At 41.4% G+C, this 21,243-nt stretch overlaps 1 protein-coding gene across 3 annotated transcripts; it reads right to left on the bottom strand.

The window, feature by feature from the left end:
• Positions 1–4,052: 4,052 nt before the first annotated feature.
• RB195_014197 (uncharacterized protein) lies at positions 4,053–20,465 on the bottom strand (the record flags this gene model as incomplete). Of its 3 annotated transcripts, XM_064204353.1 has the most annotated exons (32): positions 4,053–4,106; positions 4,234–4,287; positions 4,360–4,386; positions 5,072–5,093; positions 5,179–5,247; positions 5,380–5,454; positions 5,625–5,668; positions 8,092–8,151; positions 9,756–9,882; positions 10,073–10,197; positions 10,261–10,413; positions 11,101–11,193; positions 11,243–11,342; positions 14,457–14,567; positions 14,639–14,726; positions 14,788–14,915; positions 14,994–15,088; positions 15,141–15,209; positions 15,296–15,388; positions 15,528–15,701; positions 15,813–15,956; positions 16,286–16,366; positions 16,432–16,560; positions 16,652–16,730; positions 17,763–17,873; positions 17,930–18,030; positions 18,101–18,211; positions 18,291–18,380; positions 18,477–18,545; positions 19,229–19,321; positions 20,103–20,216; positions 20,349–20,465. In XM_064204353.1, 32 exons carry the CDS (start codon positions 20,463–20,465, stop codon positions 4,053–4,055), a joined length of 3,000 nt encoding a protein of 999 aa, XP_064060232.1. The 3 variants fall into 3 exon arrangements, with proteins under 3 accessions (XP_064060232.1, XP_064060234.1, XP_064060233.1); XM_064204351.1 differs by lacking the exons at positions 4,053–4,106; positions 4,234–4,287; positions 4,360–4,386; ... (2 more) ...; positions 5,380–5,454; positions 5,625–5,668 and having other exon boundaries at positions 8,026–8,151; XM_064204352.1 differs by lacking the exons at positions 4,053–4,106; positions 4,234–4,287; positions 4,360–4,386; ... (23 more) ...; positions 20,103–20,216; positions 20,349–20,465 and having other exon boundaries at positions 5,063–5,093; positions 5,625–5,743.
• Positions 20,466–21,243: the final 778 nt, after the last annotated feature.

Raw genomic sequence — 21,243 nt, 5'->3', positions numbered from 1 at the left:
ATACACTTTCAGAGAATTACGACTTGCCAATTTGAGGCCAGAGGTCAAACTAGAATTATTACAACAATTGGGTAGATTGTGGAAGGGGAGGTGACATCCTCGAAAGTCACAACTCTTAAATTAGATAGAGGAAATAGAAAGCGAGACGATAAAACGAGTTCGGCTAAAGAGCGAATTTCTTGGAGAACCTCATAACCTGATTAATATCACCCGACTTACCATAATTGAAGTTGAATTCGGTTTCAAAATGAGTTCACCTGGCATAAATTCTTAAGAACGCTTTCTAACATGATCATTAGAAAATCAGGCACATGACAAAGGTCATACTTCTGTAAGAAAGTGAAGTTAATCTGAAAAGTTTATGTCAAGAACTATATGTTCAAATGAATGTACTAAAAATCACTATTTTTTTTTGCTTTTTTAGGTGCAAACAGTGAAGAAGTATAAGCTTCATGTTTCAATCAACTTATTCCGAATGACTGAAGTGATTGAAAAACATCCAGACCAGGTACCTGCACCTTGAATGGAGTTTTAATATCGTTATTTCATCTTTCCAAGCTCATCAACAAAAGAAAAATCCACTGATAAACCCTATACTACAGAGTCAAAAAGTAAAGAAGTAAGCAACGTTTGTGATAAGGAATGCAAAATCCGGAGACCCCTGACAGCAGTATAACACCTGGGAAGTAGCAGTATTGCCTGGAAATAAAATTTCCATTGAAAAAAGTCTAAGGAAAGAGAAGGAAAGAAGAAAAGAGAAAAAAAAGAGAAGAGAAAAGGATACATGGCAATGTCAAAACACAAAGCTTCAGCTCCTCAGAAAAAAACAGTTGATTTCCTGCTCTTTTCCAACCAGATATTCAACCAAAGGATTCCACGCTTCATCTTTATCATAAACGAGGCACAATGTATTCCAGAAACTGTTCCGAGAAACAACATATGTCCACGCGACCTTTAAAAGGGGCGAGAATCGATGCATGGCGCATATCGATACACGCGGACAGCTGATTGATGGAGGAAAACCGCACGAGTTTCTGCAGCTCCTGTGTGAGACTCAGAATTGCACCTTTTCTTTTTTATTTGCAATGATTCACAAGCTACTCCTCAGTGTGATACGTGCATTTGCAATCGAAATGCACGCAACGTCCACAGAACATGCAATAGTGCTTAAGAAAAAAAAAAAGTACACGGGTCCAAAGAACACTTTCAATAAATACGCTATCGACTGACGGCACGAATCAGGACGCAGAACCAATATGAAGAACGTCTGCGCACAGGACAGGTGAAGGGAGGAGTAGAGCATACAGGTAAAGAAACAGCAAATACTAACAGAAAAAACATTAGATAGGTTAGAAATCTTGTTTATACCAAGCAATGGTGATGCCCTTGGAAGTCATTTTCCTAAACCGCAATATCATCTGACGATAGCAAATACATACACAATAATTTAATGTAATAGTAGCGAAATCATCATGTTATATAATAACGCGCTTAGTCCGTGTGTGTGTTTATCTGTGTGTCACGAAAATACTCCATAATGATGCAAAACTTTGCATCGGTGAAGTGCCGAACCATCATCATGCACCTGATAGGCGAGCACTCTACCTTTCATCCATTGTGCAAAGCTCTGGAGTGTTGTATGTTGGTATTGATAAGGCAAGTTTGTTTCTCTCATATGTAAGTGAGGGTAAACAAACTGTTATGGGAATGTACACTCCCAAACTTGCAAACTATCATGCTGTATAATAACGGGTTTATTCTTTCACGTGTGTGCGTCTGTGTATGTGTGTGTCTCAGTCAATAAATTCCAAAAAGAGAAGGAGACGGATACCATGGCGTCGCTAAAGCCTCAACGCGGTAAAATTGGGAGAGACGAGTCCTACGGCGTCGAATTCGTGCTCCGGAGCCAGATAGCTGTAAAATGGGGTGCAACGGGTGCCATGGGGTCGGAATGGTGCACCGGTGCCAGAAAGTTATAGAGTGAGGAGAGACAGTTTCCTCTGCGCCCGATTGGTGCGCGGGACCACCAACTCAGTAAAATGGGTTTCTGTGGTTCCTTCACATATCTATTTCCCAGCATGTCTCCCTATCGCTGCTATCATCCTTTTTTCAAAAGGCGAAAACACGTGCGAACGGCTGCTTAAATCCAGTAAATAAAATAGAGTAAATAGCAGCCAACAGTTTGCGCGACGTAAACTGACGTAGAACGTTATTTTGATCACTACGACAGTGATATTTACGTCATTTCATGTTAGCACTTCGTTCTTTGCTAATAGTTGAGAACGAAGGAAACTCATACTTCGAATAATGTTTCCATATTGTAGAGGTTTAAAAGGAACATAGATGTAAAATCAAGTTTGATTCCCACTGCCTGTAAAATTGTGAAACGGCGGAAGCAATAATCTCGTGGAAAAATCTTGATGTACCTCTAGTCCTATTCTACTCATGTTATACCCATAAGTTTACTGAATTGTAGTTCGTATTACTTTCTTTCTTTAATTTGCACTTTTTATTCTTAAAATATTTGCTAAGAAAAGACAATCTACGGAAGTTTTGAGGGGTTAATTCAAAAACGGGGAGTGAGAAGATTTGTTAATGATTGCAAAAAAAAAGATTATGATCACCTTTTGGTATGTAATGGATCGCAGGGCGAAATATTTAGCAAAATGTCCATCGATTATAGTTCTGCAGTGTAGTGCTACTGTTCCACAAATGCATAAAAGATGCGAAAAAATTTATAAATTCTCTACTTTGCAGAGTTGAAACATGATATAAACTACATATAATAACATACGATAAACTTGACGCTAAAATACTGGCTTTGAATATCAACGAAATTGGATGCCCGATGGTGGAATGGAAGTGACTGTTTCAATTCGTGGAAAGTTGGTGCAGCCACAGAACACCAAGCAATTAGATAAGTTTTTTAGTTGGCACCTAAATGGGCCATTATCATGTGGCTAAACTACTCCGTTTTCGCACATATTGATTCTTAAATGAAAAGATGTGATCACGGGAGCTCTAGTATCGTTTAAAAATGTTTCTTTTCTTGCATTCGCTAGAAATTGCTACATTTCGCAGACGACGATATTTTCAAGATTCGGATCTGTTACTTTTTTCAAGCATCGACTCTAGTATCGTTACTATACTCTAGCATCACCAAGCATCGACTGTGGCACGCAAGTGTAGCGTGTCGAGGCTATCCCATGCCTTCTGGAAGGTTTTCGAGCAGGCTTTTGCTTCCACAATCAACCAGACGCTATAATACATCGGATTCAAACCCGGATAATTGGCTGCGCCCTCATCAAAGCTGATGAAGCCAGAAAAGTTGACCTTGCACGAGTCGTGCACCATTCTTGCTTGCGGGAGGGGGGAGCTCCGTCCTGCTGGTAGGTCCAAGAGCGGTTTCCAAAGTAAGCATTAGCCCAGGATGGCAATCTGTTGTTTCCTTTTTTTTTTGTCCATTTCTCGTGTCATTCGGAGGACCGAAGGCTCCGGATTCAAGCAAATTCTTTCACGTACCTATATAAGATTATTTTCATGCTTGAATAAGGGATGACTATGATAAAATTAACACAATAAAGGCAAGAAAGGCACAGCAAACAGCAGAGACTCCGAACAGAAGGTCAAATTGTCCACGGACGTTTACACTGTGCGCCAAAGTTATAGCTTCGCTATAATTATGGCGCATCCTGTAAACAATATTTCCGTTAACAAGCCACTAAAACAAGAGTTGTGGTCATCTCTCCGATGCCAACAGTGCACGAATCAAAGTAAGGAAAAACTGCTTAGTGTACACAAGCTTGTAAGCAAATAAGAACAGAAGAAAAGAATAGGCAGAGAGCAACCTTCCTCTCCAAGAAGTAGATCTTCGTTGACATTACAAGTGTCTTTCTCAACCACTCAACCTACCTAGACATCCTATGCAACAATAACCTATATCACCTTGTCTTGCTGAAAATGCCTCTTCATCTGAAAACTTGAACCATACTGGCCACATTGGCGGGGCTCCACTAAGGGCGTGTTCTCAGAAGAGGGAGTACCTAGACATCCTATGATTGCTCATGTGAAGGCTGAATGGTCTTCAGCGATTCTTCACTGACACTCTAAAAACAAAACATTACAGCCATTCAGTCTTGGACAATATACAAACTAGCTGTAGAACACTATCGCTACTTCACTGCAGATTTATAAATAAAAAAAAAACTAGTCACTACGTTAGCAGTTACTAACATGTTTTTGGATCCTACGTTGTCGATAACTATACCTCGAGCTTGTCGATACCTTCTGAAAAATCCTTTGCCCAATGCCAAAGGACAAGTGTCAATTCAGAAAAAAAATCGGTTCTAAGAAACCCACAACCGATAACGTGCAGCCGAATTTTGCCTGCAGAAAAGACTGTCAGTAGGATACCAGGCATATAATAGACCCGATGTGATTATTCAGCTCCACCTATCCCACTGAAATCGCATTTCTAATACAATGACAGTTGAGTGCAGTTCGCTCCTGAGAAAGTTAAAAGGGCGTAAAGCTTGAAGCGTAGCAAATGTTGAGGGGTGGGATTCGTTTAAAAAAAAAGAAGAAAAACTCTGGAAAATTAAAGGCATCACACCACGAATCTGAGGTGGTAAGTATTTTAGGTGGAGTATTTGTATACGGGATCGTAGATTATGAAGAGATGGGTGATTCCGTCCATTTTTTGCTTAATTGGCGCAAGAAACGGCCCGGAAGATGCTGCATGTGCACACGGCTAGCGCGCTCCAATCGAACTCGTTGTAGAAAATAGCGCGCCAGAACGCTCGAAGCCGTATCTTCCGGGCCGATTTTTACGGCAATTGGGAAGAAATGGACGGGATCACCCCCCTCTCCTTAGTCTACGATCCCGTATACGAATACTACACCTGAAATCTGTACCACCTCAGATTCATGGGCACGAATTTCAGGTGGAGTATTTCATGGGTGATGCCTTTAAAGTTGCGCGGTGAAGCTAGCAACAGCCGTCGAGATTGATCCATTTGCAGTTCGATTGCAGCGCACAAGGGTCCAGCCTCCATCACATACGCTAATTCACTGCGCCACTTCGATCGCATCCGCTTAAACAACTGCGTCATGCTGTAGGCTGTTGTGACACCAACTTGAACCGACTATAGCTCACTGTGCACAGATAATACACTGTACCTGGAAACTGAAGTGATATCAGATATGGCCAATCCACTACATCCAACAGTCCATAACAGAAAAAAATTCCTGAACGACACCTAGGTCGGAATTTTGCTCTTGAACTTTGAATTTTCTTGTTTGTCTACATTGTGCGTGAACAAAATTCTATTTGAAAAAAATACAAATACCTAAACAATTCAATACTTAAAATTGACGAACCTTAAGTGCGCTGAGACGCAGAGAAAGTTTTTTTTTTTGTATTTGTATTTTGCAATGATGCGCCAATTCTTGATCCTGAATGTTTGAGGGAACGTGGGTCCATCTCGTAATCAGCATCCTCCCAATATCGGCAAAATAGAACAATATTGAATATGCATAACATGGTCATATGGATCGTATAAACAATAAAATGTACTTAGTGTACTTTCCTCAGAATGTAATGGAGAGAGAGCGTCGATACCAACCGAAATGGCTCTGTGGCGCTCACAGAAGCTGGACTGTCGCAACTCTTAAAGTCTTTTCTCTTAACGGCTGAAGAGCCTATGAACACCGAAAAAAACGAAGGTACCCTTCCCCGGGACATGAGAACAGACCAATGAACCCTGCAATATGATAACCCTACTATAGCTGAAAAAACTTTCATACAACAGGAAGAATGAGGCTCATGTTGGAAAACGTCCGCAAATATTGATGTGTCCATGGAGAAGAGAGCCTCAAATCGGCAGTGCCCTTCAGCAGCAATTCCGCCCACAGTGCCATCCGTCCACAGCCCCCTTTTCGGAAAATATGGTGCAATAACAACAGATGCGGTTGAGTCAAAACGGCTTTCATTTGATGTGCTGGCGATGTTAAGAAAAGCGAGCGTCGAGAACCAGCAAGAATTGTGGGTTTTTTCTCTAACGATGGAGTATCTTTTTATATCGCTCACTGTTTGCGAGCACCACCATCCCCATTGTCTTCTTCGCATTATTGTCCATTAAAGGCATCACCCCACGAATCTGAGGTGGTGCAGATTTCAGGTGGAGTATTCGTATACGGGATGGGAGACTATGGAGAGGAGAGTGATTCCGTGCATTTTTTCCTAATTGCCATTAAAAAAAACGGCCATTGAGATGCGGCTCCGCACAAGGCTGGCGCGCTCCAGTCCAACTCCTTGTAGAAAATAGCGCGCCAGCCTTGTGCGGAGCCGTATCTTCCGGGCCATTTTTTACGGCAATAAGGAAAAATGGACGGAATCATCCCCCTCTCCGTAGTCTCCCATCCCGTATACGAATACTCCACCTGAAATCCGTACCACCTCAGATTCGTGGAGTGATGCCTTTAAGGGCAGTAGGCAATGTACAACACAAGTCACTTCTCACACCCTTATCCAGGAAATGCGGTCGTTGCCTATGCTCCCTGCGTGTAATCTTGGACGCTCAATAAACAGTTCCACCGAGCTGCTTTCTCTATATTCAAGTAAGAAGAGCAAATTCTCTTCAAAGCCCTAAGCCTACAAGACCATACACGACAGGTTTGGTGCGTCGGGTAAAATAAGAAGACACCAATCCCGCGCCAAAAACTCTCCAAGCGGCATGGCTGAGCATGGCATGTAATGGAGAGAGAGCGTCGATAGCAACCGAAATAGCTCTGTGGCGCTCACAGAAGCTGGACTGTCACAGCTCTTAAAGCGGTTGGAATTAGGATGAGTTTGTCGATAGCTGCACTCACCATTGCAGCCCGATTGCTTCGGAACTGCGCTGCATATGGCGTAGCTGTTCACGCGACTGCACCGAACTTCAGGTTGTTTTGGGCCGACTATACACGCACGTGGTTGCCCTACTTTCACCAGATGCAATTAGTCGTCTACGTACTGAGCCTCTCGAACGTGCGAACTACCTACACGTGTACTGTTATACGGCACAAGTGTCCCAAAAATATCAAAAAAAGCGCTGTGCCACAGCCCATATTTTGATAGATAGACTACCTATAAGCAGTCCGGACATTTTTTTGTTACGAAACAACCGTTTCAAAGCAGCAACAAAGCTGTAAAATAAACTCCACATTCCTCTCTGTCCAGACCAATGCGATATCTGCAAGCACCGTATGCTGGATTGCGCAGAATATGCATCAGTAGAAGATTGCGCATAGAAGTGAGGTGTAAACAGTAAACAAGGTTTTAGGCACACCAATAAAGCATGCTCATACTTCTGAAGCGTAGCAAAGCAGTGAAAGAACCGTGCGTTCAAATGGGCAACGAATAGAAAGGTCCATCTGCGTGACACTTGCGTCTACTGACTCTAAAAGCTGAGAAGCGAACAAACGCGAATCAAACATTAGGTATTCTCCAAAACCAATCCTTCTTCAAAGACTACAACAGATTCCCAACAGATGGAGTTTTTCCCGAAAAGAACTTTTGTTCCTTTATTGTTTTTCACATACAAGGTGATCACAATAGTCAATGAAGAACCGTTCGAAAATTTTATCATGAAACAACCGTAATACACATACATAGACCCAACCAACGCAACAAGAATGAAAATATGATGGAACTACCATCAAAATACAATGAAACATTGATAAATTAGGAAGGGCTCCAACTTAACAATCTTTGAGGATACTGCAACTGATGACTAATGAACTAAACATTACATAAAGCTAGAAAAACAATACCAAACGCTACAGCAGTGGTATTTATAATAAAAATAATTGCTGTATAACAGAAGGAGAAACAGGGCTACAATCATCGAAAAAAGTCGAAATGGCATGAATAAAATAAACGATCGCGCGAAACTCTTTGCCAGGCTAAGGTCCGAGGAGCAGCCACATATTCTCCATATTCGTATTGAGCTATGTGTCAAAAGCCCTGTATCCCCTTAGTAACCTTCAGAATGTTATAGTAATCTTATAAGACTGTGTAATGCTGACGAGTGGCTTCCGTATCAGTAGAACCTTTTTGCCATGATCGTATGAGAATTGTAATTTAACGGTGGGATCCGACGCGCGGATTATCTGAAAAAAAGAAAGTGCAAAAAGAGATCTGCAAAAGGATGAAGTACGTTTTAGACTATTTTGAACTCTCTTAGTGAAAATTTGAAGGTACAAAGGAGATTGAAGATATTAGGATCTCCCCTCTAATATAAAGGATAAACTAAAGAGTGTCTAGCGTTAATCAATCCGCCTGGCACGCGCCACTCAATTCAGTTCACTTCAATTCAGAATCGTTTGAGGTTCACGAACATGTAACCTGTCTATACAATGACTTGCGGGGCTAGCCGATGTGTCAAGTCAGTGCTTTTATCCTCCCAGACAAATCTAGTACCAATTTATAGACCCGGAAGGGATGAAAGGCTTGGGCGGATTCGAACCTCCGATCGATCGTGCAAACACAGCGGGACCTCTTGCCGACTGCGCTACCTCCACCCCAGTGTAATACCTTACAAAGAATCAATACCTCGCAAATAGATTCCGGATCTCAGTCTAGTGGACTATACGGTTCGAGGATTCATGGAGGAGCAGTCAATGAGCAAGAAGGTGACTAGTTTGGATCAATTGAAGAAGGAACTGTAGGAAATTTGGTACGATGGCATTTTTTTTCAAGGTGCACCGCATTGAAGACGTGAAAATGAAGATATTTTCACAATTTCAGTAGCCAATAACGCCCAAAATCATCGAGAGCTTCTCAGTCTATTTCTGAAAAATAGCCATTGAGAGAATGAAAACACAAAGTAAATACGAGGAATATTTCTCCCAAAATTTTTGAAGGTGTGAGGCAGCATCAGTCCAAAATCGGAAGATACAAGTGATATCCATCAAAAAAAATGTTAGTATCAATGCTCAAACATATCAAAGTGAAATTCTCGACAAAACTGCGTTGGCTTGGAAGCGAAAATCTCAAAATCTGATCTACCAACAGAACTGGGCTCCTGTACACGACATTTGATATTTGAAGATGAAGATCGGATGATGACCGATGTGTCAATCCAGTGCTTCTATCGTCTCTGACAAGTCTGGCACCAATTTATTGCCCTGGAGGGATAAGAGACTTGATTAGCAGTAAGACTTACTCGAACCTCCGATTGATGGTGCAAACACAGCGGGACCTCTTACCGACTGCGCTACCCGCGCCCCAGTCCAGTGTAATACCTTACAAAGAATCAATACCGCCCGGTTCTCGATCTGCTGGACTATTCGGTTTGAAGATTCATGGAAGAACAGTCAACGAGCAAGAAGGTGACTAGTTTGGATCAACTGAAGAAGGAACTGTAGGAAATTTGGCACAATCCCGACCTCGGATACTTTCGGCGCTCCGTTGAACCTGTGGAACGTTTTTACGCTTGTATCAAAGCCTTTTCGTGAAATTGTTGTAAATCTGATTGTTATGACATATACTGTGGATTAAATATGTTTTTATCCGAATTGATGCTTCTAAAAAAATTTAGTTTCAACTCTCGCGCTCATACTTCTTCGCCACCTTGCTAATACGATGGCACAAACTTGTTTAACGGAGCAAACATTCTCAAATAAATTTGTTGCTCCTAGAATAGAGTAGGCTAGAGCACTTCGCTTGCAAAGTGCTCTCCTTAATAACAAACAAGCAGGAAATAAAAACATACGGAGACATTCGCAGGAATTCGATCCAATCCTCGGACCACTATGCGTTCAATCCAAGCCTCAGTTTCATAACTGCCACTGTCAGGACTAGGTTGACCGTAAATAGTTGATTCCGTCGATGACTTCACTCTGCAGAAAGACCAGCTGTCTAATCTCACCGCAAATAGTCTAATAGTAAATCAAGTACATACGATAATTACGCAAAAAAGAAATAAGTTTAGGATAGTTAAATCTAGCTTATAGATAGTTTGGACATAAGATAAGTTCAATATTACAAAATCAATTGTCTTATAAGGTCATATACGTGATGTAAGCTTACTTATACTGCATTTCAGCCGATATAAAGACACCTTTCTTGTAATCATGTGTTACTCCATCATCAAGATACACACTGCCTTTTGCATTACCGTTGCGATCTAATGCAACGTACAGCGTCAATGGATCCTAAAATGAAAGGGTTAGCTTCGAAAAACATTCTCCCTCAGCACAGAAATCCATTTCTCTTACTTGAATCATTAAACTTGCTGCTCGTCTGACTCGCTGCCATGTTGGAATAATAGTACCCCCACGTTGAAAAACTGGAATGTGAGTAATGGGAACATCAACGTAAGATGGACCAGCAGATCGTTCAATTCCTGTCTCCCATTCGTACCACCGGGTCTGAAAAGGTACAACTCAGAGCAGCTGCAGAGTACTAAGGAAAATGTTAAAACGGTAAGTTCTTTCCGTAAAAGTAAAGAGAACCACTCGAAAAAAAAAACAACAGAAAAAACGGACTACGCAGGAATAAAATAAAATAATCCACTGCATTCTGAGTTGGCACCCTATTGGCTGTGTTAAAGGCATCACCCCACGAATCTGAGGTGGTGCAGATTTCAGGTGGAGTATTTGTATACGGGATGTGAGACTACGGAGAGGGGGGTGATTCCGTCCATTTCTTCCTAATTGCCGTAAAAAACGGCCCTAAAAGAAGATGCGGCGCCGCACAAGGCTGGCGCATTCCAGTCGAATTCCCTGTAGAAAATAGTGCGCCAAAACGCCTGAAGCCATATCTTCCGGGCCGTTTTTTACGGCAATTAGGAAGAAATGAACGGCATCACCCCCCTCTCCATAGTCTCCCATCCCGTATACGAATACTCCACCTGAAATCCGTACCACCTCAGATTCGTGGGGTGATGCCTTTAATGGAAACTATAAAGAACACAAAAGAGTAAAAATTAGGGCAATGGTCATCTTTTCGATGCCGAAAGTACATGAATAAAAAGGAGAACAAACTGCACAGTTTACAACAAACTTGTAAGCAAAGGATGACACGAGAAAGAAAGCGACAGAAACATCAAAAACAACCTTATCGTCTCCATGAGGGAGATCAACGTTAACATTGTAAGTGTCTTTCTCAACCACTGGATGTACCAATAACGCACTGCCAACCATCCAAGCCTTAAAGTACAGGAAATAACGTCAAAATGAAAAGAGAGACCTAAATCACCTTGTCTTGCTCAAAATGCTTCTCTTCATCTGGAAACTCGAACCATACTGGTCGCATTGGTGGTGCTCCACTAAGGGCATGCTCCCGGAAGAGGGAGTACCTAAACATCCCATGACTGCGCAATTGGAAAACAAAATGTTTCTTACTACTAAATAGTGCCGAGAGCTAATGCGCAAAGTGACCTACAGTAACTAATTTCTCTAACAATTTTTTAGTGAGTAAGGAAACAATTGCAAATCCAAATATATTAGACTGGTGGAAAAGTTCTTTCGCTTTCTTTTCCAAAGACGATTTGATCTTCCATATAAAGCCTATTGCCATGAAAGCAATAGGCTTCATATGGAAGATAATATGTCATCGTAAAGCTTTTATTCTCCACTTAAAATAGGCGCTTCCGTTTTGTAGAACTTTGAATAAAAATGGAGCAAGTTTAGGTAAAGATGGTGGAGGTACAAGTCGGAAACCATCTGAACAACTCCGCCACGTCCCGTTCATCACTATAATAAAGGCGCTAGTGCGGATCAAGTAGTAAATGAACCGGTTTAGTTGATCCTTCCTCATAGGTTTCACATAAGTTTCTTGCTGCCTCAGGATGGCCGCAGAGTTCACAGCCGCGCGATCAGCGCTGTCCGCGCGGTCTGATGGTTATTGAGCGCACCGTTGCGAATGCCCTTAGCCACTAGTGGCAGCATTACAGTGATAGAGAGAAGAGTCAGAACTGTGTAGTCTTCTCGACTCGTAGTTCTGCCATTTTTATCTTTATCTTATTTGCTCCGTTTTGGGGCACTACAAAGTGGGAGCGCATTTTGAAGTATTAGATCCGTATTAGATACTACTCAGTACTACTGCTCAGTACTAGATCGATTCCTAAGAAAGGATTTCCTTTTAAAGTTAAATTGGCTCTGAAAGCGAAAGAATTTATTCATCAACCTGATAGTTTATACTTCCTCCCTTTCTAGCGAACCATGAATGAGGTCCTGTCAAATTGGGATGAGTCTCTCTATGCAAAAAGGAAGTTCCTTAGGGCTGCCAGAGTTCAGGCATTTCGTCCTTAAACACACCTCCGTCCAAACCCCCTATATCCACGGCAAAAAGTCGCACAAAATCCATCAATTCATCACTGTTCCGTATCCTAGGGAACTGCCTATCGACACTGAGTGGCCCAGGTACCTGAGGCCGATAGTATCCGGCATTTCAACGTAACGAAACGGGTAGTTGTTAATGAAGCACAACTCTAATAGGTTCAACACTCCCTCTATGTATTTAGTTAGAGTTGTGCTTTGATAATGCGCATTACAACAACACCTTTATGCAATATCTGGTCAACTTCCACCATATGATTATGCAAGTTATACAGTTCGTACGTGCCCAGAGCGCATAATCAAATGACTGTCTGCATTTTGTATAAACAGGGCAACCGCAAGCAGAGGAGATTAAGACTCGTATACACCCAAAGGAACAAACAAGTTGGAGTTTGAAGTGGCAAATCTCTTTCTTCCATTCCGTTGTCTCAGTTTCACGTCCTGGCTGTGTTCCTTTCAGCTTGCCCTAGCGAAGTACGGTAGAATAGCACTAGAGAGACATCAGCACTGTGATGAGAGGTGTACTAAGTTGATGATGATCACCGATGGTTAGATTGTCAGGTGATGCATCCCATTTGCAAGCGGATGTTTTGCACAGGTATGTTGAAACGCCAGTCGCATCCGCACAGCCCTAACAATATTGCGATGTTGAGAAGCGCGGATTGGCGGCTCGAGGCGCGTTCCTCAGGTGATATCGACTAGATATTGTAGAGGAGATTCTCGAATCACTATCGACTTGCGTTATCACATCTGCCACTTTTTTGATTGTCTACATATTTAATCAGTATTCAGGTTTGAAAATTCAAACGTGTTTCGACATCGTTTAGCCTCCTGAAACTGAAGTTTAATGTAAGGATATGCCAAAAAGAGAAGTGAAAGATGCTAGTCTTCAGCAATGGGAAAAGCAGCTACGTGCAACACGAAACAACATTAAGATAGTGCACATAGGAAATCAGAAAGGAAATAGATTTGATAACTTATGCCGATCATGACTCGATCATCTCCTCTACAATATCTAGGCGATGTCAGCTTGTGAACGCGGCCGTGGACTCACAAACCGTGCTTCACGACGTCGCAGAAATTATTAAGTTGGTTCGAAAATCCTGCACGAGTTTTACCACTTTTTTCAAACTTATACTATACTTACTTAACTTTATTGTGCATGGATATCAATCAACAAAATGACCATCAAGATCCATTGCGTCTAACGCTTCACTATGCTGTCAATTCCAGAAGTTGAAAGTTCTGGCGGCTGCGAGTCGAAGAAGCACGAAATCTCATCTTCCAGCTCTTTTTGATCATCGGTTATTTCCTCTTGTAGATCTAGCTTCAGTGGCCGGAACAAATGATAGTCAGACGGGGCCACGCGAAAGCGAACTTTTCTGCGTGTAGGACTAACATACAACACCCAATCATCTCCTGTAACGATTCCGCGGAGAAAATCATGTCTGTGTGAACGTAGAAGGGAAGACTGGTACACATTCACTCTTGTCACTAGTTGCGAGGCACACAATTCGTGAAGGACCCAAGTCGACATCACTTTTCTGTTTTCAGAGCCTGAAGACGTCTGACGAATATTTTGCGGCCGCACTCAAGTGTCTTTCACAGTTCACATGTAGTGGGCATTGGGCTTGTCTCTGAGAGCGTCACGCAAACCCTCATTATTCCAGTCATCCGGGAGACCAGAGCGAGGTCGATCTTCATGCAACATATCACCTGATTCGAACTGTTCGAACAAACGTGTGACAGTGGGAAACTACATCTCCCTTGAGCGCATCACATATATGAGCAGTGCGGTCGTTGTGGCCTTGCAGGAAATCGTAGTACACGGTGGTTCGAATTCGTCTACTGTAATCTATGAGAACATTCTACCATATTCGATTGCCAAAGAATTTGAATTCAAGAACTCTAAAATTCCGGATCGAAAAGTAAATTTTGATGCACGACCTTCGGACCAATCTAATAGAATAATACCGCTGCAATGCGACAGAATATGAATATGAAGAGCAAAACAGAGTTGTATTATAAATCACTCAGTCCTAAGCAAACTGCACAAGATAAACTGTGAACATTTACAAATGCTTTGTTTGGAGTACATCTTTACCCTCTTTAGAAATAAGTCAAACTCCCACCAATAAGGAAGTAAGATATATCTTCGCTTAATAGCCTGTCGAATCGCCTCCAATGTGTCCTTCGAAAACAGCCACGGTTCGCGTCTCTTTGTGTCAATGTGGGCATGGGCTCTGGAAGAAAATCACAACATACGTACTGCGCAAAAACTGTAAGAAAATATAGCATGCAAACAAAGGGGCACCGGAAAAACGGCTGGAATGCTGCAGTCTGATACCAGCGAGTCAGCAACTGCTCGTCAGGATTTCCAAAAAATCCGCCCACGTCAGCACCTTAGGGAACGTGAAAATCTTCATCTTATCAAATTTCACTGAATTTTAGAACACTACATACCCACAAAGGGCACACCAGAAATAGATAGTGAAAGCAGCATTGGAGCAGCAATGGCTAAATGTCCCCATTCAGCAGTGTTATCACCAGTCCATATAGCAGCTGTTCGCTGAGTACCAATGAAGCCGGATCTGCAGAAATTGTGTTCCAATTCCGTATTCAACCTAGAGGTTTTTATTGTAATTAATAACACAAATCGAAAGCCTTACCGTGTGAGTACGAATGGACGATCTTTCCCACCGGTTCGATCTAGTTGTCCTTGGAAAGTTGATGAGTGTACCATAAAGCCGTAGATGTTGTGCAGCTTAAGATTTTCCGAATAAAAGTAAAAGTTTTTGAGTTAAAACTAAACCTACTTCACGATGTTCAACACCTCCGAAATGAAGGCAGTCCTTGTCCATAGTGACTTCTGGGCCGCTGAACACCTGCAAACTACGTCGTCAAAATAGGCACAATCTTGATTATACGGAACAGACTCCTAGCTTTTTTGAAACAAATTTGAAACTAATACCGAAGGTTCGTTCATGTCATTCCATGTAAACAACTGAGGAGTCGATCCAACATAGCGGTCGAATGCGAACTGTGCCGCCCAGTATTTACGAGTCTAAGCACAAAATAATGAAGTATAAAATAAGTTCAGACATTTCCTTTCTAATTTCGAGCGAAATATTGCAATAATTTACTTAATTAAAATAATCTACAACGCAAGCTCTCATATATAGAAAAAAGTAACGAAGTAATACCTCAGGATTAAGGAAATCCAAATAGGAGCTCGTTCCAGGCCAACAGTGCCCCTCAAAATCGGTAGCACCATCCGATTTCTTTACATATAATCCAAGATCTTTGGCGTCTTTGTAGACAAAGTATCCGTCGTCCTTCTTTATGTGAGGATCGATGATTGTTACCATTTTGCGCCCCTACAAGATATATATATATATATATATATATATGATAGATAAAAAACAAAGTGACTGCATGTGGGAAGAAAACAAAATAAAGTATGAATTTCATCTTTATTTCGTACTGACCTTGACGTGCAAACCATCAATCATCTGCTTTGCATGAGAAAACTTGTGTGGATCCCACGTGAAATACTTTTTGCCGTCCGTATGCTCTATATCCAACCATATCACATCCATCGGAATGTCATATACGTCAAAATTTTCGTTCACCTGCATAGTAATAATCGGGTCAAAACAACATCAATCACAGTGCAGCTGCGTAAGCGGCTGCGCTAGATGTGACGCGGTGGACCGCTGCGGTTAGGATCGAGGAGGGACCTGTGCAAGTCAGTTCAAACCTCCATCTCCTCCGCTTCACTTCGAGCGCAGCCACTTATGCAACTGTGCTGTGTTTCTTGTCGTTTTAATCCGACTACATGTACGGATCAATTCTGAACAAACCTTTTCAGACTAAGATACCGATAGCCATGCAAGATTTAAAAAAAAAAAAGTTAGAAAGGCAGAGAGAACAAGGACTTAAATACGAATTAGCAATAAACCTGCGCTACGTCTTCCTCGTCGTTGTAATTCCATCGACTCTGATGGTAAGCGATCGAAAAAAGAGGAGGAATTGGTGTTACCTGTAAAATACTTAGAAGAAACACAATGATGTTCATCCACATATGCAAGCTTTAGATCCACATACTCCGGTTGTTTTTGCCAACTGTCGCTGAACTTCTTGAGGTGAAGGTCCTCCAAAAAAGAAAATGTCCACAGCACCTGTCTCAGACATGAAGTGAGCATCAAAATGGGGGACATTCTCCCCAGATATTACCTAAGTTTACAAGATTTGCATGCAAAATGATAAATTAAAAAAAAGAACAAGTTCCTGCGTCAACAGTTCCTAAAACGGTTTTGAATCCCACCTTGTCGATAACGCTTCTGAAAAATCCTTTGCTCGACGCCGAAGAACTAGTGTCAATCCAAGTCTCAGCTGCGTTAAACCTAAAGTTGGAAGTTTTACAAAAAAAAACCTTTCAACTGAAAATTACGCTTGCATCAATGGTCATTATTCCTAAAAGAACTCTCACTGTTTAACAATATTATCTAACTTTGAGTCCTCAACGGTTCTGTTAAGTTTCTCATTATTTTCCCTATTTATTGCATGGAATGACTAGAATGTGTGCACTACAACGCGCTCCCAAAAACTCAACTACATTTTCTGACAGATGAACGCTTAGGTGTGTGTAATGTGATCAAAAAGTGAGTTAAGACATAGTAGCGCAAAAAGCAATTGGAATATTCACTTTTTCGCATGCACGAAACAGTTAAAGGCATCACCCTACGAATCTGGGATGGTACGGATTTCAGCCTGGTAATGCCTATACGGCTGTCCCCTGCGACTCGTCGAAAACCCATTCGGGTGAGTCGCAGGCGGGACTGGGCGCACATGTTGAGCATTGCAGCAGAAGCCATCGTAAGAAACAGCGTCCCGGGGTCGTCCGTTTACACTGATACGAGAAGAGATGAACGCAATCACCCTCTTCTCCACAATCTACGACCTCTTATAGGCATTACCCGGTTGTACCACCCCAGATTCGTAAGGTGATGCCTTTGATGTAGAATGTGCACTTGTTTCACATAGCTAGTAGAAGAAAGGATACAGGAGTGAATGTACTCTAACAAAAACAATGCCAACTTATCGCACAACAGTATCTGACACCCATATGTGATGTGCAAGAGGTAAGTCCAACTTCCAGAAAGTTCTCACGCGGAGAACCAGTGGATGAGAAGATACAAAACTGGTGACAACTGGGAAGGAAATGAACAAATGATATTATATTATTTGTTATATTGTATTGCATTATAGTGGTTTAGAAAAAAATGCACATAACTTTAGAAAAAGATATCAAGGCAAACATTAGTGGAGTTAACGTGATGTAAATAGAGTTGAATAAAGAATGACAATGGTACAAAACTACTATAAAACGCTAAGTAATAAAGTGATAAAACTTGCACCAACGTAAAAATCCGTACCATAAAGCTCCAACAGTAGCGTTCTTCTTGTGGGCCACAATGTATGGGATCGCAACGTAAAGTGACATGGGATTCTCGAGTTCATATTCAAAAACATCAAGATTGTACAGCCTCAAAGAAGTATTGATCATTCAAAAAACAATGGTTAACTTAATTTTAACATTTACCTATAGGGATCAGAATTTCCAACTGTAGTTTTCAGAGCGAAAGAGTCGGCATGTTCTGGCAATCCATATGCTGAACGAAACCCAACGAATGAAATGTCTACCTTAAAGGTGGTGATTTTCATATCGCCTGACATATTTACAAATTTGAGCTTCTGAATACAGCGATCATACCCCAACGCTGCTAGATCCGAAAGGTTTAGTATCGGTAAAAGTTTTAAAGGTTTCTTCCCAAAAGCCTTCAGGATATTCTTTACCTTCCTCTTTGGTTCGATAGTGTTCAACCTTAACAATACTCAATTTTACAAAGCAAATATGAAATGGAATTTCACAATGGGAAACATCATGAAAAGTCAAAAATCACCTTCAACTTCCCATCTCGATTTACTTGAGCGACCAGGTCATTACAGTCATTATAAATATGCACAACAAAAGGCTTGAAGGCGATAACTATCTGAAAATAAAAAAAATGAAGTTCTGCTCATTGCGATGCTGAAACAATTTGATCAGAACAAGGATAAACATTACAAGGAAGAGGAATACAAAATACCTTTAACTTTTTATCGCCGGTTGTTACATGTGCGGAGTCTGATTTGATTTCAAGAGCGGAAAAAGTATCCTAAATGAGCAATTTCTACAAAACTTTAGCTTCTCTAAATACAGATTAATAATAGCACTTCTGGAATAAGCTGCAAGCTCAACATATAGTTCTAAAGGGCGAAATTTAAAAACAGCCTCCCTAGTTCTTAGTGAATATTTCGTGAAGGAAGGGTGAAAGAGGGAAAAAAGGTGTAAGGAAGGTGTAAGCATGCAAGAACTGAAGGCTTCCTCAGACTGACTACCCAACTTTGAGCGGATAATAAAGTACCAATTACACTGGACTGAAAACTGTTAAACAGAAAAATCACGACAACGCTGACGCGAATATCTACGTCATGATTGCATGATGTCTTTACACATTTTTTTCTTTAAAGAGTACTTTACATTCATATAGAGCTTCGATTAGACACATATTCGTTGCTTCCGAGAATTTTTAATACGAACATTCTACTTTTGTTTCAGAGCACTAAGTACACACCACAATCATAGAGCTGGCAAGACCGAGCACAGCAAAAAAAAAACTTTCCCAAAGAAAAAAAAAGACAAAAACTTTTTGCAGAAAGATGTACAACCTCTGCAAATCTAATGGGAAAAAGATCACCATCCCCTACAAGATATAGAAAGAAAACGGCCGGACTTTCGCTTACTTCCGAGAGATTCCGTCCCACGAGCTGTGTGAACTGACTAGACAAATGAACAGACCTCTTCTGGTTCACCATTGAGAGCCACATCAGGAACAAACCGCTTGCGGATCGCAGTGTCAGTTTCGGTAATCTGTATGCGAACTGAAGATTCCTGTAATATTTATAGCATCTATCCAGCGAAAATGAAAAAAAAAACGGCTCAGATTTCGCTTTCTTCTTTCCAAAAAAAAAAAACTTCAGAGTTTTAGCTCAGATTTTGAGAGCTTTCATTTAAGGAATTCTCAGTAGGTTCTGACGAATCATACATAGCCCGCTATATAAATTAATCATAAAAGTATTAAAAGGGATATATGAAGTAAAAAGTGGCGGGTGTAGCGCAGTCGGTAAGAGGTCCCGCTGTGTTTGCACGATTGATCGGAGATTCGAATCCGCCCTAGTGCGCACCAAGCCTTTCATCCCGCCGGGGTCGATAAATTGGTACCAGATTTGCCTGGGAGGATAAAAACACTGACTTGACACATCGGCTAGCCCCCGCAAGTCATTGCATAGGCCAGTTACACGTTGGTAACCTGAAACGATTCTGAATTGGAGAGAACGTGATGGTGCACCCCAAGCGGAATGATTAACACCAGACACTTTATCCATTATTCTTTATATGAAGTACAACAGAAATGCAATCAATAAAGCAGAAGCGAAAGCAGGAAGTGACAAATCGGAAATGCAAGTTTTTGGATTTGACAGGTCAACATTGCACCGCTTTGAATGGCCTTACATGCTGCATTTTTCTGTCTTTTATTAACGAATAAAACGTTCATGAACTAGACTGAAGGAATAAACCTACCGAGGTAATAAAAATGCAGATGTTTTCTTGTGTTCAATTAGGGTTTGCACACCAACGAGACTCAACAATTCAATACTCAAAACTGACGAACCTTAAGACCATAGATACGCAGAGAAAGTTTGTTTTCAGCATTCTGCAACGTTGCATCAAGCCTTGATCCTGCATGTTTGAGAGAATGTGGATCCACCTCGTAACCAGTATTCTCCTAATAAGTAACATAGAAAGATACTGAAGATGCACGATGTGATCATAAGAAAAACATGAACAAACAACAAAAAAATTGACATGATTTTGCTCAAAAATAAAATAGTAATGAAGGACGGGTGTCGATACCAACCGAAATGGCTCTGTGGCGCTTACAGAAGCTGGACTGCTCGCAGGTCTTAAAGTCTTGTCTCTTGACGGCTAAAGACCCTGCTACAAGCACCAACGAAGCTAGCCTTAGCCAAGACATGAGGGCAGACCAATGAACCCTGCAATATGATAAACTGTGACTATCACAAAACAAAAGCATAGCTATCAACGTTCGATTTCGATGAGAACAAAAAACAGAACGCTGCATGAATATGCATATGAGAATAAAAATACTCATATTCTAGCTGCATAAACATTAGTAAGTGCTGATGTGTACATCGAGGAGAGGACCTCAAATCGACAGTACGCCTCAGCCGCAATTACGTCCATGACGTCGCTTATCGGGAGCTCTTTCTAGAAATATGGGGTAATAACAACAGGTGCAGTCCCCTCTGACACAGTCGAGTGGGAACTACTTTCGACCTTGTGGTTTAGTTGCGTCCGCGGTTGGGACTCTGATGATGCCCTTGCTAGCCCTAGTCGGACTATGGAGTTGGGCGACGGCGACACCTCTGTTCCCAACATCCGGAGCGAAGCAATCTATTATGTTTTTCTGATGTCCATTCCTTGAGAGAAAGAAAGGGAATCGCAAGCGAGGGGGCGGTAAGGTAGTATTGAATGGAGCAGAACAAATCATAATGTGGTATTTATTTATTTACCAGTCTACAAGCCCGTGTAAAGCCGGGCTTGTAGTGTTTACTTCGCTCGCCTTCACCGATGAATAGGAAATAAGAGTACTGGCGTTTTCTGTAAGATCATAATTATAATTTTTCTTCTATCAACGCTTTCACCATTTTTTAAAGTCAAAAACTCAGGCATAGATGAGAGATTTCATGATTTTCTTCCCACACTCGTCTCTTCATAGAAGCACCGGCAGT

This window comes from Necator americanus, chromosome V (assembly GCF_031761385.1).
Source record: "Necator americanus strain Aroian chromosome V, whole genome shotgun sequence".
Taxonomy (NCBI): Eukaryota; Metazoa; Nematoda; class Chromadorea; order Rhabditida; family Ancylostomatidae; genus Necator; species Necator americanus.
Note: the sequence above shows the minus strand (reverse complement) of the source record. Positions and strands in the feature narration are given on the sequence as shown.